The sequence below is a fragment of the Aulostomus chinensis genome, chromosome 2 (genome assembly GCF_037954235.1).
Source record: "Aulostomus chinensis isolate RoL2024-O1b breed Wild chromosome 2, RoL_Achi_v1.0, whole genome shotgun sequence".
NCBI classification, from domain to species: domain Eukaryota; kingdom Metazoa; phylum Chordata; class Actinopteri; order Syngnathiformes; family Aulostomidae; genus Aulostomus; species Aulostomus chinensis.
In genome coordinates, this window is record NC_141321.1 from 34,988,285 (window position 1) to 35,004,947 (window position 16,663).

At 50.9% G+C, this 16,663-nt stretch overlaps 1 protein-coding gene across 1 annotated transcript in view; it reads left to right on the forward strand.

Annotated features, from left to right (window-relative positions):
* Positions 1-16,663, forward strand: part of chsy1 (chondroitin sulfate synthase 1) — a 48,452-nt gene that overhangs the window by 3,391 nt on the left and 28,398 nt on the right. Inside the window, exon 2 of the mRNA XM_086191178.1 lies at positions 1,463-1,958. Within this exon, the coding sequence (XP_086047304.1) occupies positions 1,463-1,958 (496 nt within the window). The remainder of the gene's footprint in view (positions 1-1,462; positions 1,959-16,663) is intronic.

The following is a 16,663-nucleotide window of genomic DNA, read 5'->3' on the forward strand; positions in this document are numbered from 1 at the left end:
CTCTCCCCCCTACACACACACACACACACTACACTCTCCCCCCTACACACACACACACTACACTCTCCCCCCTACACACACACACACTACACTCTCCCCCCTACACATACACACACACACACACTACACTCTCCCCCCTACACACACACACAAACTACACTCTCCCCCCTACACACACACAAACTACACTCTCCCCCCTACACACACACACACACACACACTACACTCTCCCCCTACACACACACACACACACACACTACACTCTCCCCCTACACACACACACACACATTACACTCTCCCCCCTACACACACACACTACACTCTCCCCCCTACACACACACACTACACTCTCCCCCCTACACACACACACTACACTCTCCCCCCTACACACACACACAAACTACACTCTCCCCCCTACACGCACACAAACTACACTCTCCCCCCTACACATACACACACACTACACTCTCCCCCCTATACACACACACACTACATTTTCCCCCCTACACACACACACACACACTACACTCTCCCCCTACACACACTCACACACTACACTCTCCCCCCTACACACACGCACACTACACTCTCCCCCCTACACACACGCACACTACACTCTCCCCCCTACACACACGCACACTACACTCTCCCCCCTACACACACGCACACTACACTCTCCCCCCTACACACACGCACACTACACTCTCCCCCCTACACACACGCACACTACACTCTCCCCCCTACACACACACACGCACACTACACTCTCCCCCCTATACACACACACACACACACACACACACTACACTCTCCCCCCTACACACACACGCACACACACACACTGATACCAGAACCTGTAAAACAGTATTAAGATTATAAACAGTCAGTAAATAATGGATGGGGTTCAGTTCTGATCCAGACCCGAGTCATACACAAAGGCCCAGAATGGTTCCACATGTCCAGGTCTCTGGCCTTTTACTGACTACAACCCTGAGGCCAGAGTCGCAGGACCAGATATTAATAACCAAACCATCAAAAGTTTGTAATCATGATTCATGTCATAAAACCGCTCGTGGTTCCAAGAAGGACGTTTTTTCAGACGGAGCAACAAAGTGACATGTTTAGTCTGACTCCGCTCCGCCGCTCACTGACAGGATCCCAAGAGAGCAGAAGTGGAGCCTCCAAATGGCCCACCGGGGCGGCGGCGGTGTCGCTGATGGCAGTTACGATCATTTGAAGGCTGATGATCTGGACGTTTCTCAGTCATGCAGCACATGTTCATGTTCTCAACTCCTAAGTTCTTTACTGAAATGCTGACATCAATTCTACGGCTTTGGGAACGCCGCTGAAATCAGTCGGTGTCTGCTGACATCAGCTGATACTCACGTCCCCACAGAAGACGCGGTGTCAGGCAAGACGATGGGAGGTTGAATGTACTGAACTCATTCTTGCCTGTTTTCAGGACGTGGGCCCAGACGATACCCGGCCGCGTGGAGTTCTTCTCCAGCGAGGGTTCTGACACTTCTTTATCGATTCCCATCGTGGCTCTGAGGAACGTGGATGACTCATACCCCCCCCAGAAGAAGTCCTTCATGATGCTCAAGTACATGCACGACCACTACCTGGACAAGTACGAGTGGTTCATGAGGGCCGACGATGACGTCTACATCAAGAGCGAGAAGCTGGAGAGCTTCCTGCGCAGCCTCAACAGCAGTGAGGCCATCTTCCTGGGCCAGACCGGCATGGGGGCCCGGGATGAGCTGGGGAAGCTGGCCCTGGAGCCCGGCGAGAACTTCTGCATGGGGGGGCCTGGGGTCATCATGAGCCGGGAGGTCCTCAGGAGGATGGTGCCTCACATCCGAGAGTGCCTCCAGGAGATGTACACCACCCACGAGGACGTGGAAGTGGGCCGCTGTGTCCGGAGGTTTGCGGGGGTCCAATGCGTCTGGTCCTATGAGGTAAGATGCTCCGATATTCCTTCACGCTCATGTTGGTAACAGGACGGATGAGTCAGGAGTCACAGACTAAAGTCCGTCTGGAAAGGTGCAGAGATCTCAGCTGAACCTCCTACAGACTGGGATAGTCCCTGGAGGGTTCATGATGGGGTTCTGCGAGGACCCTGTTGATCCCAGCCCCCTTGTTCCAACTTGAGTAGAGAACAGACGAGGTTCAGGTTGACATGACCTCATACATCACCGAGGTTCTCTCCACCTGCTGCTGGTTCTGTGGTGGTTCTGCTGTGGTCTGGTCCCCGGTCCGTACCTGATCCTGGAGAACCTCAATGCTTGTATGGGCTGCGATCAGATATGTGTGTGTTCACTGAGGGGGTTTGGACAAAGTCCTGCCACCACAGTATATCGTGATACTTCCTCCCAACATACCAGCAAGTATCAGTATTTTTATTCCAGGAACTGGTGTCAAGTGTGTGTGTGTGTGTGTGTGTGTGTGTGTGTGTGTGTGTAACAAGCTCTTCCTCACTTGATCTTTGCCGCCTCTGAGGCTGCAGAGAAGAATCACACCTCTGCAACCCTTAACACCAGCAGCGTTCCGTCCAGTTGGTCATGTGACCTGCTCTACACACACCTGGACTAGAGCTGCTCGTCTAGAGGAACTTGTCGTAGATGCTCTTGTTGTGCGACCAGTCCGTCCTCCATCTTGAGCAACATTGTCCAGCTACATTTACCTTGATGGACGGTGAGCTGCTTCTGAGTGGTGCTGCGGTCTCTCTGTTGAATCAGGCCCAGATGTAGGTTCACCACCAGGTCTCCGAGCGCCGGTCCTGACCTGTGGGCGGGACTTGTTGGTCCAGCTAGTACATGGTGAACTGAGGCTTGTGTAGTGTTTAGCCAACAAGGTTTGTTTGTGGCCAACACAGATATTCAGTCTGTTAGCCACGTGGCTCATAAATCACCTGATGAACCCAACATCAGCGACTCTGATCAGATCAGGATGCGACCATCAGCTGATAGAAGTTGACCGTCCACCGAGGGGAATGTCATGAAAGAGGACACAAGGACCAGGTCCTGGGTCATATGCTAAAACTGATCAGTCACTTTGTGGACGGTGCTGTGATGAAGGCTCAGACTGGTGGAGGAGGGTGGTGCCAACCCTCCAGGATGCTTCTCGCCGGCCTCCTCCTGCCTGCGCAGATGTGAGGCGAAGGCCGTGTCGTGTTTCAGTGAGAGGAAACGGTCCTGTTCACACTTGCCTTCAGCATGTGTCTGGTCCTGTCTGCTGCGTGGCGCTCCAGGGCCTCAAGCTTGCCAGTAATATACTGAGTATCACTGCATTTTAATACTACTGTTTGTACACATCTATTTAAACACACACACACAGTATACAGATGAGAGAAGCTCATTTGAAGTCACAATTCAAATAATCCACTAGTTAGCAGTTAACCTTGCTTCCTAGTCCTGTGTTGTAGCGTGTGTGCTGCAGCGCCACCATCAGGCTGCTGAAGCGACGCAGCAGAGTGACACACTGGTTCTTTCACTGAAGCAGAAACTGGATTGATGGTCTTCTGTCTTCAAGCGATCAGTGGCAGCTTTTACCGGCCTGTTGGTGGTCGTGCTGTAGTACCAGGCTAGTAAACACAGAGGGAACTATCAGTTTTAAACAAGATGAAATGTTACATCATGTCAAATATCAGGGGCGGCGCGGTGGGGCGGCGCGGTGGGGCAGCGCGGTGGGGCGGCGGGTTCCCTCCAGGTACCCGGCTTCCTCCCACACACCAGAAACATGCTTGTCAGGTTCCTCAGAGAATCACCACATATGGATGTGAGTGGTTGTTTGTCTCTGTGTGACCTTGTGATGGACTGTCTGTCTGTCTGTCTGTCTGTATCTCTCTCGCTCACTCTCACACTCACTCACTCACTCACTCAGCTGTGATTGGATGACGGTTGAGTAGGCGGTCCTTCATTGTGGCCCTTGATGTGGGCTCAAAGGCCCCTGACGGCGTTCTGAGGGGATATTGATGCGTCAGGTGTGCCTTCTCAGGTGGACCTGAAGCTGTGCAGGTGTGATTTGATCTCCAGGACCCGGTCTGACCAGATGTGCTCGTGGTCGACGTGGTCACTGGTAAGACTTGTGAGTGTGTCGTCATTTCTGGCAATGAGAGAAGTTCAGATAACAGCACTAACCAGATCAGCCGTGTTGAGACGGAGCAGAGCAGAGTTTCTGGGTGCGTGTCCTTCAACATGCCTGGACATGGCAGTGCCACTGGCCCGTTGGTCAGGTGACCAGTGTTCACACAGCTCAGTAATGTGGAGGGTTAACAAAGGGGCTGCGTGTGACGAGATCCGGCCCGTCAGTGATGAAAGCGCCTCTGTCCCATGCTCGTGCATGTATGCAGGCAGGTGAAAGGTCCTAAAACACCCGATCAGCTTTTCTCCTCCGTGGATGCGCTCACCTGCCGGCGTTTGGCCGTGTTTGATGCCACGACAGCAGAACTGGCACCTGCACAGCACGCTGAGGTTTCAGATGCTCCAGAATTATATTTTTTTATTGAGCAGGAAGGAGAAACGGCATGGCGGCGAGGCCCAGGATGGCTGCCCTTCGCCAACATTATCATGATTATTATTATTTTGTTGCCATGGTAGCGGTGTGTGTCCCACTGCAATGATGTAGAGTTATTATGGAAGAAACAGTCTCCCCTCTACACAAGAGCCACGGCTTGACTAAATGATGTCTATATATAGAACCAGAGAAGGTTCTACTGCATTGCTATCCCAGCATGCACTGGACCAGACATGTTACAGAGAGACAGGAAACACTGGACAGACCCCTGGTCGATGTCGGGGTCAGGAACTAATCAGGAGGGGGAGGAGCTAATAAATGATGTGTGTCTCATGAGGATTAATGGCGGTAAGAAAACAGTTCAGTAGAACCTTCCAGAGCTCCAGACGGCTGGGACAGAACACAACAAACGCACTAAGTGACAGTGAGAACGAACCTCAAGGAAGCTCCGCCCCGGCCCACAAATAGCCTATCATATCCCTTGATGTTGAAGTGTGTGGCACGCAAGCAGCCAATTAGGTAACAGCTGCATTGTTTGCCGCGTGGCGACGTGTCTTCTTCACGTGCACCAGCAGCTTCAGTGACAGTGAACACGCCATCATCCTGACAGCAGCTAGCTCCTGTAGCTAACGATGCCAATGTTACTAGGAACTCTTTTTCTTAAATGAACATGAGTTCATAAAAAATAGTTTGATTTCCAGTTCAGGATTCAATTTTCGTTTGAATGTTTTTTTTCTTTTTGTCTCTGAAAATCTATCCTGGTGGTGAACATCAGTATCGACGTGCCACAGCCGTACAAACCCCTTCTTCTCCCTCATTGGTCGGTTGGTACAAACCAACTTAGCCAGCGAACAGAATTCATGAGGTCACCCCAAAGAACTTGTCCTGCGTGGTTTCCGCACCATCCTCTCCTGCTCAGGGGCACGACTGACAGGACTTGTGGGTCCCGTCTCACCGTGACCTTTGATCTGGTGTGTATTTCTGGTTTTAGTGTGTCAGGTTTACGTTTCCGACATTTCTAGATCATTCAGATGTGCTTGTGCGGTCCGATACACAGGAAGTCAGCCGCCCACTCTCTTCTGAGCAGTGCCTCAACATGCTTTTATCTCTGGCTCTTTCTCAACCAAACACCCTGTCTTTCTCTCTCTCTCTGTCTCACTCACACACACACACACCCTCTACATCTGAGTGTGTGTTACACATTCCTGGCTGTGACAGAGGGCCGCCGAGGCTGACGTGTCTTAGAAACAGTAATGTGGTTTTAGAGGAGAAGTCAGTAACAGGACCTGATCAACAGCCAGCAGACGGTTACTGCCGTTAGTCCTCCTCTCTAGTCAGTGGGGGGGCTGTGACACCCATGTGCCAGCACGTTAGTGCAACACACACACACACACACACACACACACACACACACACTGACTGTCGGCCTGACAGACCTGTGTGAGACTCACCAGTGTCTTTGGAGATCGGGATTTCCTGGTTTGCCTCCGAACATCCAACAGATAATTCAGTGAATGTACGGTGATGAGAATTTTCCGAAAAGTCGAGTCGGTTTTACTGGTAAAAACTTGTAAGAAGCCTGAATAAACCAAATCCTGCCTGAGTCACGTTTGCACGTCAGTCAGTGAACACAAATAGAAACCTGAAATTACTGAAACTCTGTTTGTGCTGGAATGAAAGTTGGAGCCAGAGTCGGCTGAGATGCTCGCTTCTGTGTTCCTGTTTGTTGTGTTTCTGTCTGATGGTTGATGTTAACCAGTGATGCTGTTTTGTTACAATAAAGTTGTTTTGTTGAACAATGGTGTTGTCATCCTCAGGTGTAGCCTCACTGCAAGAACACTGCTAGCCTCTGTGTGTAGCAGTCATTCCCAGGGACAGGCTAGTTAATGGACTGGTAACTAACAGTTCACAAAATGTGAGTCTGCACATCCTGCGTCAGGAGTCATGTTACAGTCTCGCCTCAAGTGTTCTTCTAAGTCATCAGCGTTGATAATGACCTTGACCTGTGTTGCTCATGAACGCAGTCAGCGAATGTCTTCAATCTGACTTCTATCAACCACTGATGTACGTCCACCCGCTGAGGCCTGATGGTGCCGCCGTGTCCCCGTCCTCCCGTTTCCCCCTCAAATGTCAGAAAAACGAGTCCACAGTCAAAAAAATGTGACGGAAGCTGCAGAGCAGTTCAGAGGGTTCAGGCTGGGGACGATCAGTGATTCAGCACATATCAGTGACCTCTCCTGATAGATGGGGTGTGTGTGTGTGTGTGTGTGTGTGTGTGCTAGCCTCAGCATGTGGTCAGCTGAGGGTATTTGCAGACATCCTGTGGCTGCCGCTCTGCTCTGCTTCTGTTCTCAGCTGAAGTGCAGCATCACGCGACTCGCGGGAGCCGCCAGCGAGACCTAATGAGCAAATAAATGTTTACAGTCACGATTCAAAAATAACCAGTAATGGACGTCCAGAGTGCAGTACGTGCAGGAGTTGCTGGCCTGCAGCATGAAGCGCAGGCTGTGTGTGGCTGTGTGTGGCTGTGGCGGCGGCCCGCCAGTATGTAGCAGGATGGTGACACTCATGGAGACTTTATAGGCCTGGTAGCAACCGCCGAACACTGGACGTCTTCACGGGAGGACTGGTGAACATCTGAGTGAACTCAACCCTGCCTGCGTTTTCGTCTGTTTATCAGTGAGGGCGACACGGTCGGGCAGGTGGAGGTCCTGATGATGGATTCTTGTTGATTGATATGTCACGTATTTTCCTCATCAGTTGGTCAGCAAGGATGTTTGACCTAAAGCTCCATCAACAACCCAAATATCTTCAGTTTACTGTCACAGAAGATGAAGGAAACCAGGAATGTTCTGTGTAACTTCCTGTGTGAGGGCGAGTGGAGACGATAGATTGCCCAGCTTGTCAATCAAGTGTCATGATGTGACGATGCGGCGGCGCTGCTGCTGCTGGGTTCTGTAGTCCGTCTGAGCCACTAGCAGGTCTTCCTGATCCATTGATCCATCAGCTTGTTTACTACTGTAATGAGTGCTTTTACTAAGAACTTGACGTCTTCATTCAAGTTCATTTATCACTAACAGCAGCACTGAATACTGCAATACCACTCCTTTTCTTTTTCCTCATATAAATACTCTTGACGCCTTGGGTCTTTGGAAACTTCTACGTGGAACCTCTGGTGGTCTTGGCAGCCAGCAGCTGCCATAATTGTTTCAAACTTTAGCAGGGGGCGCTGTGATCACATGACTGGAACCAACAGGAGTGACATCATGTATTTCCTCGCTGACACCATCCTTGTACTTCACCTGACCAAAGCGCTGACTCATCTCAGCAGCTCTCGTCCGTTACGTTTCTGTGGGCTCAGAAACAAACACAATGGTAGTTTCGTTACAGTTGAGTTAATTGTGCAGCCGTCTTCATCAGCACAGCCTAACGTGCAGCTGAGTGGGTTCCTGTACGTCCCAGGGTCATTTGTAGCTTGGCGTCTCGGCGCACCTCCACCACTGTCATGTTCTGTTGTTGGGTTGATTTATGTTTGTTTTTGTACCTTCACCAAAGAATTCCTGTTGCTGCTGGTACGGGTGTTGCTGTTGCGTGTCTCCAATTTTGATGATATTTTGTTTAATTACATGTCATTGTTTGCTTCCTGTTTCCTTGTTGTTCTCTGCTCTACCCGCCTGCAGTCAAACCGGACCGATCACCTGACCTGAGCCTGGATGGGCCTTTATCTACCGCGACTGTACAGCTGTCCTTAACCTTCAGTGTCAGCGGCGGTCCGTCCCGCCCGGCAGGCCGGCGCACTAACGAGCTCGAGCGCAGCTGACGGGAGTCACGAGCCTGTGCTGCTCAGGGCTGTGAGTCCTAATCCCAGCGTCTCCTGAGCGGCCCGCAGCGCTGCCAAAGCAGCGGCTGGCTGCCCGCGCTCTCACCTGGCCAACAACAGCACCATTGTCCTGGAGCGGCCTCCCCGCCACCCCCATTTGTATAATTTAATTGGACTGTGCTCACAGCAGGCTGCACGAGGCTTCATATCTAATCTGATAAACGTGCTGGTGAAGCAGCAGAGCGGCGAACGTAGTGATGCTGGGTTAGAAGATGAAATCGAGTAAAACTGAGAAGTCTTTAAACGTGCATGTCCTTTTTATTTTAAGGAGAAGTTCGTCAGTGCAGTTCCTGTGTTGTCCTTGAGACAGAGAACTTTATGTTGTGGAGATTTCTCAGATGTCAGTTATGCGATGAATCTTCCAGAGAACGCTGGTCTGACGCATGCAGCAGGTGTCTTCCTGGATGTGTCCAGGGTGAGGGTCCTGCAGCGCTCAACATTGACTGTAAATGTCCAAATGGAGCTGATAACACAACTTGCTGTGCAGCGCCTGGGTGCTCGAATATTTACATCACGTCTGACGCTCCGGTGGGGTCCAGGGATATTTGCACAAATGTCTGCTGTTGGTGAACACCAACTGTTGCTCAAGATGGCGGTGCTGCGAGCTGAAATGTTGATTCATCACCAGTGCTGAAGGTTAGCCGCTAACCTCTGGAAGTGGGCTTTTTCTGGTACAGATCTCTGTACGGTGGTGTTGTCGCATCGTCGCATGAACTGAAGGAACTTAATTTTAGACTTTCCCTCTCCCGCTCTGTCGACCGTCCTCCATGGACTCGGGTCCACAAACAGACCTTCTGCTGCACCAGCACTGGCTCATGCCCCCATTGTCATGCTCCAGTCCCATGGAAAAACAAGTAGATCTGGTTTTCAGGTTTTCTTTGGTATCAATTTGGTACTGAAGTATCCGTTTTTGTGAGTCATGATTGACTGGCATAAACGGGACAACATCTGGGTGACCACATCTGGCTGCCACCCCCTCCAGTTGAAAACCACAAACGTCTTTCTCTAGAATAATTAAGTCTCACTGAAGCAACATGCAGATAAAGAATCAGTGAGAAGAGCGATAAGATCTCTCTGCTCTGAACGAGCATCACTGCGACTGAAACAGTCCAGTGTGTAGCTGCCGTCCTGAAGACGGCGCCCAGCTGGCCGCTCTCTGCTGGGCCTCCGTCTTCATTCTCTGCTTTTACTCCAATAAATCCACAACAAAAGCAACCGACCTTGGGACTGGAGATGTTTTATGTTCAGACTGAACTGCTCTGAATATGAATGAACGATGTCACTTCATGGAACTGACAGTCCCACCTGTTCATTCTGTTCCTGCTGGTATCAGGTGATGTATCATCTCCTATTTATGTTGCAGTTGGTTTCCTTTATGGGCGTTTGGTGGGAACCGAAGGAGAACGCCGTTGCTGCCGTCTCCCGTTCAAACGCCGGCGTGATGCTGCATCTGCAGCTCGTCTGGCTTTTTAAAAAAAGCTTCCTGTAACTTTTTGGTCACCAGCCCAAACAGTTTCCATGTCGGACATCTGTTCTGCTGCATTGGCAGCATCTCAACATGATGAAGCGCGGCGAGTGAACACACTCAGTAGCTGGAATGCAGCGAACAGCAGCCCAGTCGGCATGAAGCTGAGCCAGCTGACTCACAGCTCCTCCAGGCAGTCGGGCTGGAAGCGCCTCCAGACTCGACGAGGACTCGCAGTCCACATCCACTGTTGATTTAATGTCACCAACTGGCTCAAAGTGAGTGACAGGGAGGAGGCGAGTCAGCTGAAAGTGCTCGTTGAGTCATTTATTCGCAATAAACCAGTGTGATTATTTTATGAAAGCGTGAAGTGTACAAAGGAGTGAGGAGTGTGTGTTTGTGTTGGAGGCAGCAAAGAAGAACAAACACAACCAGAAACCCTCCTGGTGCTGACGATGAGGATCCTTGGAGAGAGAGAAGCAGACCGCCGGCTCGATGGACCCGAGTGTCTCTGCGTCACCTCAGTGACCCTGCAGCTGCAAACTCCTGCAGGAACCAGCTGATGAAACCCTGCAGCTGCAAAGCGAGGACTTGTAAGGGTTAAATAAACTCTCACAAAACCCTCACATCCTCCTCAACGTGGATGTTTGACACAGAAATGTGTTTTATGTCACCTCTACTTAAGCAGGTAAAACCAGATGTGACACGAGCGGCCAGATGTAGGAACCCAGAAACTTGATTGCTTTTATGTTCTGAAGACACTGAGGCCGGTTGCTGTGGTGTCGGTCTCACCCGCTTCGTTCCTCTGTCACGTCGGCGACTGGTCCTCCAGCTGTGGGTTATCTGCTGCTGACTCCTCCTATCTGATCATTCTGATGCAGCACTGCTGCCATTGGAGGTCTAAACGAACCTTGGAGGAAGTTCACTCTGCATCATTTATTCCTTACATAATAGATGCTTTGTGCTGTACTCTCAGGTGAGATCAAGTTGAGCCGACCTCGGCCATAAAAGTTTAAAGCTGTTGAGTTAATCCTCTGCAATCACTAGACAGAACAATAAAGGATACTTGAAGGCAACTGACTTGAATATGTTGTTTCATACCACAGTCACACGGTGTTTGTCCAGCAGAAGGTGGAGGGGCCAAATGAGCTTATTATCAAATTAATTAAATGGTCTAGTGGAAGGGTGGAGCGCCGACATTGACCAGAGCCTGGCCTGGTTTAACCGCCATCTAAAGTAGGTTATCAGATCGCTGCGGTGCCACTGGGATGGTGTCGGCTTACGTGTAAACATGCCCCTGGTCTCCCAGGGAACCCGAGGTTACATGAGCTTCGGCGCTGGCTAGAAGGAAGTCTGTGAGGTTCGGTTCATCTGCTGAATGTCTCAAGTGATCATTTTGTCCATTAATGTTCGTTAGAAGGTGTCACAGCCCGTCATCGTTGTTTTATCAGACCAACAGCGGAGATCTTCCGTCTGCCGCGGTGGGAAGCCAGTGCTGCAGTTACACCGCAGTAACACTAGGTGGCCTCGGGGCTTCTGTGATGCTGCTTTGAGTTTCTATGCGAATTCAAACGACGGCAGCTGAAATGAAGCAAATCTTTTGGGATTTACAGAAACGACAAACCTGCCGAGTTTCATGCCATCTTGAGGAGCGGCCCCTGTTAGCCGGGGAGCCCCCAGTGGCCCTGACCTGAACCTACGCAAACATCTTTGACATCTCTGCTGCAGCGCAAAACAGACGCTCCATAAGAGCAGCTAGACATCAGGAGAAGGAGCTGCTGGTTGCTGTGTTGGCGTTTGTTCCATGTTTTGCATTTCAGAATCAGAACCAGGCTGAGAGAGACCATCATGCCCAGAAATGTTGGCGCTACCTGGCACGTGCCCCAACTTCCTGCAGTGGAAACTCTCTAGAATATCAAACATCTAAATTTTTGGCCAAACTCCACTGATCATCACATCTTTAATTATGCAGACACTCGGCACTTAAAACCCCGTTCTTGGATGTGACCGTCGTTGGCCAGCCACTGATGTGGTTTTCCAGGCGTCCCAGCTGCTGGCGAGGGACCTGGCGGTGTGGGAACCTGTCGTGAAACCATGAAGGTGTTAACAGCCATGATGGTGTCTTGTTCTAGAGGTGCTCCAGCCAGCTGAGAGACCAGCCCCCCCCCCCCGCCCCCGTTCTCCCATCGCCAGCAGCCCATGTTCCCGCGTTCCTTTTTTCCTCCTCCTCTCTCTGCTCAACCTCTCCCTCTGCTCCATTCACAAAGGCAGAAGCTCCACTTTTTTCAAAACTAAGTTATAAAACAGGTTAACTGAGATTAAACGGGATAGTTTGCAGGTGCATGCTGGGTAGGGCAGGGGACCATCTGATAGGGTCAATCAAAACTGTTTCCTCGTCTTCTGTCAGTGGTTCCTCTTCTCCTTGTGTCTTTGTATTCTTGTAGTTTTGCTCCGGCGTGTTCATGTGACAGCAGAAGTTGGCCGCCATGGTGGAACGGCATCACTCGGCACTGGCTGTGTTTCCAAAAAGGGTTTTGATCCACATTTAGCTTTGTGTATTTTTGCTTTTTGTGAGAAACGGCATATTGTGAAAAAATGACCTCAATTTCAGAAAATAGTTCCTGGCCTTGCTTGAGGTGGTTCTGCCTCCTCGAAAAGAGTCGGTGAGTGTGTGGCGGCTTGTCTGATGCAGCGTAAACAAGCAAAGCAGCATGGAGACGTTAAGTCGTGTTAGCAACGGCGGTGGTGAATGCTACTTTTGCTCCTTTGTTTTGTCACGCCTGTCTTTTCTCCAGGAGCTTTATTCTGGTCCAGTTTGTCTGCTTTCTCCTCTTCCCCTTCCTGTCTGCTGGGCCAAAGCTGCTGGCATTTACTGGCACGCTAAAGCCTCTAAAGCTCTGCCACCGTCGGCCTGCGTCATGCTCACGGCCACCGCCTCCTCCTGACACTGTTGCTCTCTCACGGGGACCAGAATCTGTTCATTCCGGGTAATTTTAGAGAGTTATGGAAAGTGTAATAAATCAATTTAAATAAGACATTAATTCTGAAGATAATAGTGATGTCTCAACCCCTGAGTCCGACCCAGTCTGACTGGTCCAGTCGACAGGCTGCAGGCCTACTGTGGTTTGGGTTTGCTCCTCCCCAGAACTGAGCTCTTCAGGTGAACAGGCCTACAGGTAAGACATCCACAGGCGTTTCAGTACCAGGGTCCAGGTTCCTCACCATGAAGACGCCAAACGAGCAGGCCTGTAACCATGGTGACAGAAAAACAGCAGGGTTTGATGGGGTGAATAGCCAAAGACACGCTAGCTTGCTAAATCATGTAAGTTAGTTGACGTAAGGCAGGGGTCTCCAACTGGTCCAGGACAGCGCCGTGGGGCTGCAGGCTTTCATTCCAACCCAGCAACACCTGATCCAACCAATGAGCTGTGAGGACCCACCTTGATGGATTGAAGTAGAATCAGGTGTTGCTGGGTTGGAATGAAAACCTGCAGCCCCACGGCCCTGTCCTGGACCAGTTGGAGACCTGTGACGTAAGGGATTGATTGGCAGGTGAATGTGATGATGTCATTGCTGATGGAAGCATGCGTCATACTGCGTTTTACAGAAAGAAAAAAAGTTTGGTGGTATAAGTCAGAGAAGCAGATGTGCAGGCTGGTGGCCAAGCAGGGGGTTGAGCCCGGAGGAAGCGGCCTGGTGTCGGACCCGGACCCGGGACCAGCGATGCGCTGCAGCTCTCCAACACTCCTGTGTCTGGTATTTTTAAGCAACAACGTCCCGGCTCCTTTCTCCGACGAATGCCTGCTTTGCTGCTTGCTGCCGATTTGAAGAGTCGCAATTTAGTACTAATCTGTAATCTTGTAGGAAAGCGTGCCGAGCGGCCGAGGCTATGGCGTCCCTGCGCGGGCCGCTGAGCGAGGATTAGCCCATTCAGTTTGCTTAATTGGGCTGAGCAGCTGTCGGCTCGGCTGCCAGCGCTCCTCATTACGTCCTCCTGCCCCTGTAGTCCATCTCCTCCTGTCCAGATCCCAAAACTATTAAAAGTGTGGAGCATCGGCGGAGCGGCTGCAGCTTCCTCTCAGACCAAATCGAGGCTCCTGACTGGTAGCCGTTATTGGAGACGTCAGCGGGGGAGCTGGTCTGAGGAGACTGAAGGGTTCATCAGTAACATCACGTCCAACCAGAGGCGTGTTTTACAGGATGGGCTTCTTTCCTCTGCTCAGCTGTTAGCATCTGGCTAACGCGACAGGGTGATCGTCACATCTGATGTGGCGACGTGGACTCATCCTGGTGAGCTGCAGACCCCCGACGCCACCACAGCTCTGCCTCTGTGGCCCACAGCGTCCAGTTTCATCCCGGCTGACTGAACCCATTCGGACTTCTGCCTGACCTTTTTGGTTTGGCGATTCTGTGCCTGCACGGATTAACGTCTCAGTAGGGTTTTTGTTGCTGCAGCAGAAATAGATCTCTTCGACTGATCATTACAAAAGTCAATATTAACCCTATAAAAACAAGTTCACATGTGAACATTGTGGAAGTTGAATATAGTTTCACTTTAATTCCAAACATTTGAAAAAGAGCATGAATGATATATTTTACCACATTGTGTCCTCAAAACTGGGCTGATACAAGAATTACGGCCCATCGCACCAAAACCGATGTAGTTGATGTTTTTTAGAAGTTCTGCTGAAACCCCTGACCAGGCTGATGCTCACAGTGACCTGGCAGCACCGTTCCGACTCTCCGAGTTTTATCAGCATCTTGTCTTTGCCATGAACGATGCACCACTGTGCCGCTGGTTATTATGAGTGATGACATAACAGGAAGTAGCCTGGTCAGATTCCTGTTGTCTGCGGTCCAGCCCTGCCTCACCAAGCCATCTGTCACTGCTTTGAGTGAGAGACGCCAATCAGCCGTAATTATACGTTTCAGCGTGTTAAATAAGTGATAATAGGACGAACAATCACGTCAGGTGATCTTTTGTTCTCAGAAGAAAAGAAAAGTCTATAAATGTGGTCATGGGAATCAGTGAGGTCATTAAAGTCCTGACCAAAACATGGAAACACCTTTATAACCTTTGAGTTTTCAATCAAGCAGCACCTGGGCGAGGGAGGGAGGTGGGGAGCGAGCGAGGGAGGGAGGGAGGTGGGGAGCGAGCGAGGGAGGGAGGTGGGGAGCGAGCGGGCCGACAGGCTGGTCCACATGCCTGAAGCGCCTCAGCGTCTGTGTGTAATTACAGGTGTGGTGACTGGCAGTGAGAGGATGTGTCATCAGCAGGAGCAGCAGTCAGGCTATTTGCTGGGGGGCTGGAGGTGATGGACAGATGTGTCTGTCCACACACGCGTGCCGGCTGAGGGTCCCGGGCAGGTCCGGCAGCGTATCTAGGAGCAATTATCCTCTGTTCTCCTCCTCATTCCTCCTCTCGTGCCAGACGAATCTCAGGAAATGATGCGTATTTATTGTCTGATGGAACTTGTCCAAGTCTTACAGCAGAAATGGTCCAATTAGTGACTGTTGAATGAGAACAGGGACTAGACGGACATGCTGACCCGTGCAGGTACAGGTGGGTGATCACGACTCCCAGGAAAGACCAGCTGATCAGGAGTTGTGGTTCGTAGTTTTTAATTTGCCTCAGAGATAAAAAAATGTCAGAATAACAAATACTTGACCGATGGTTTCTAAATGTACATGGCAGCAAAGAACATAAATGACAAAAGCTCCTAGACGAGCTTCTCCTCTCCTGGGCCGCGGCTGCTGGGAGGTGGACCAGGTTCATTTTTACGTCTCTGCTGTCTCACAGGCGCGCCACCTTCCAGCTGTCAAGCCTGCATCCAGAGTGCCTGCAGAATTAGTGGAGAAGCACCAGGAGAGCCAAGACAGTGGGGAGATAAAAACATCTGGGAAGCTGATTTAACCCTTTGACGTTGAGGTCTTTTGCACAGCAGCACACCAGTTTGTCCGTGTAAGAAACCAGTACAGTGTGATGGTGGAAGTGGCCCCCAGTGTTTGAGACCCCAGTACCTTCGTAGGGTGTGACTCAGGTGCACCAACCGTATAAACCCTCTCAGGCGTGTCCACATTTACACCGACACTAATTACTGGCTCAGCTTGAGAAGGGGGAGGGGTCTGCTATCGTCCTGCTGCATAATCAGGGGGCAGCAATCACTGCGATCCAGCCAATAACGTGGTTTCACCTGCATTCGCTCACGCGCATTGATGAGAGGAGCGAGACACACATGCTCTCAATAAAAGGTAGGCCTGCCACTGAGGAGCTGTGACTCAGAAAACAGCAGCACTGCAGAGAAATGTGGTAGAACCTGGACTCTGGCTGCTGGCGTTCCAGCCTCCATTGATTCAGGAACACCTTCACTGACACTCTCCGACAGCTGTCAAGATCCGGAACATTCCTGCCCTGAACACTCCCTCGCTGTCGCACTCCTGAATGACTCCTACGTGTCAGTCTCTTCATCTTAGTTAACCTGGTGACCCCCGATGCTCAGGCCGGTAGGGCAGCGTCGGCCCAGCAGAACCCCGCCTCGTTGTTCCAGTTGAAAGTCAGAACGAAGACCCTCAGCTGGGATGGACGTTCTCATGGTAGAACCTGAAGACGGGACGTACAGCAGCTGGGAGGCCTGACATAAAACACAAAAGTCACAGAATTTAAAAATTGTGATCTGAGAGAGATCCATGAACGCCTGAATATTCGGAGTGACTGTGGTTCTCCTGCTTGGTGAGAGGCACTTGAAGACGCGTCTGCGTTGGTGTGGCAACAGACGAGTCAGTGGTTGTCGATGTGGGGAAGT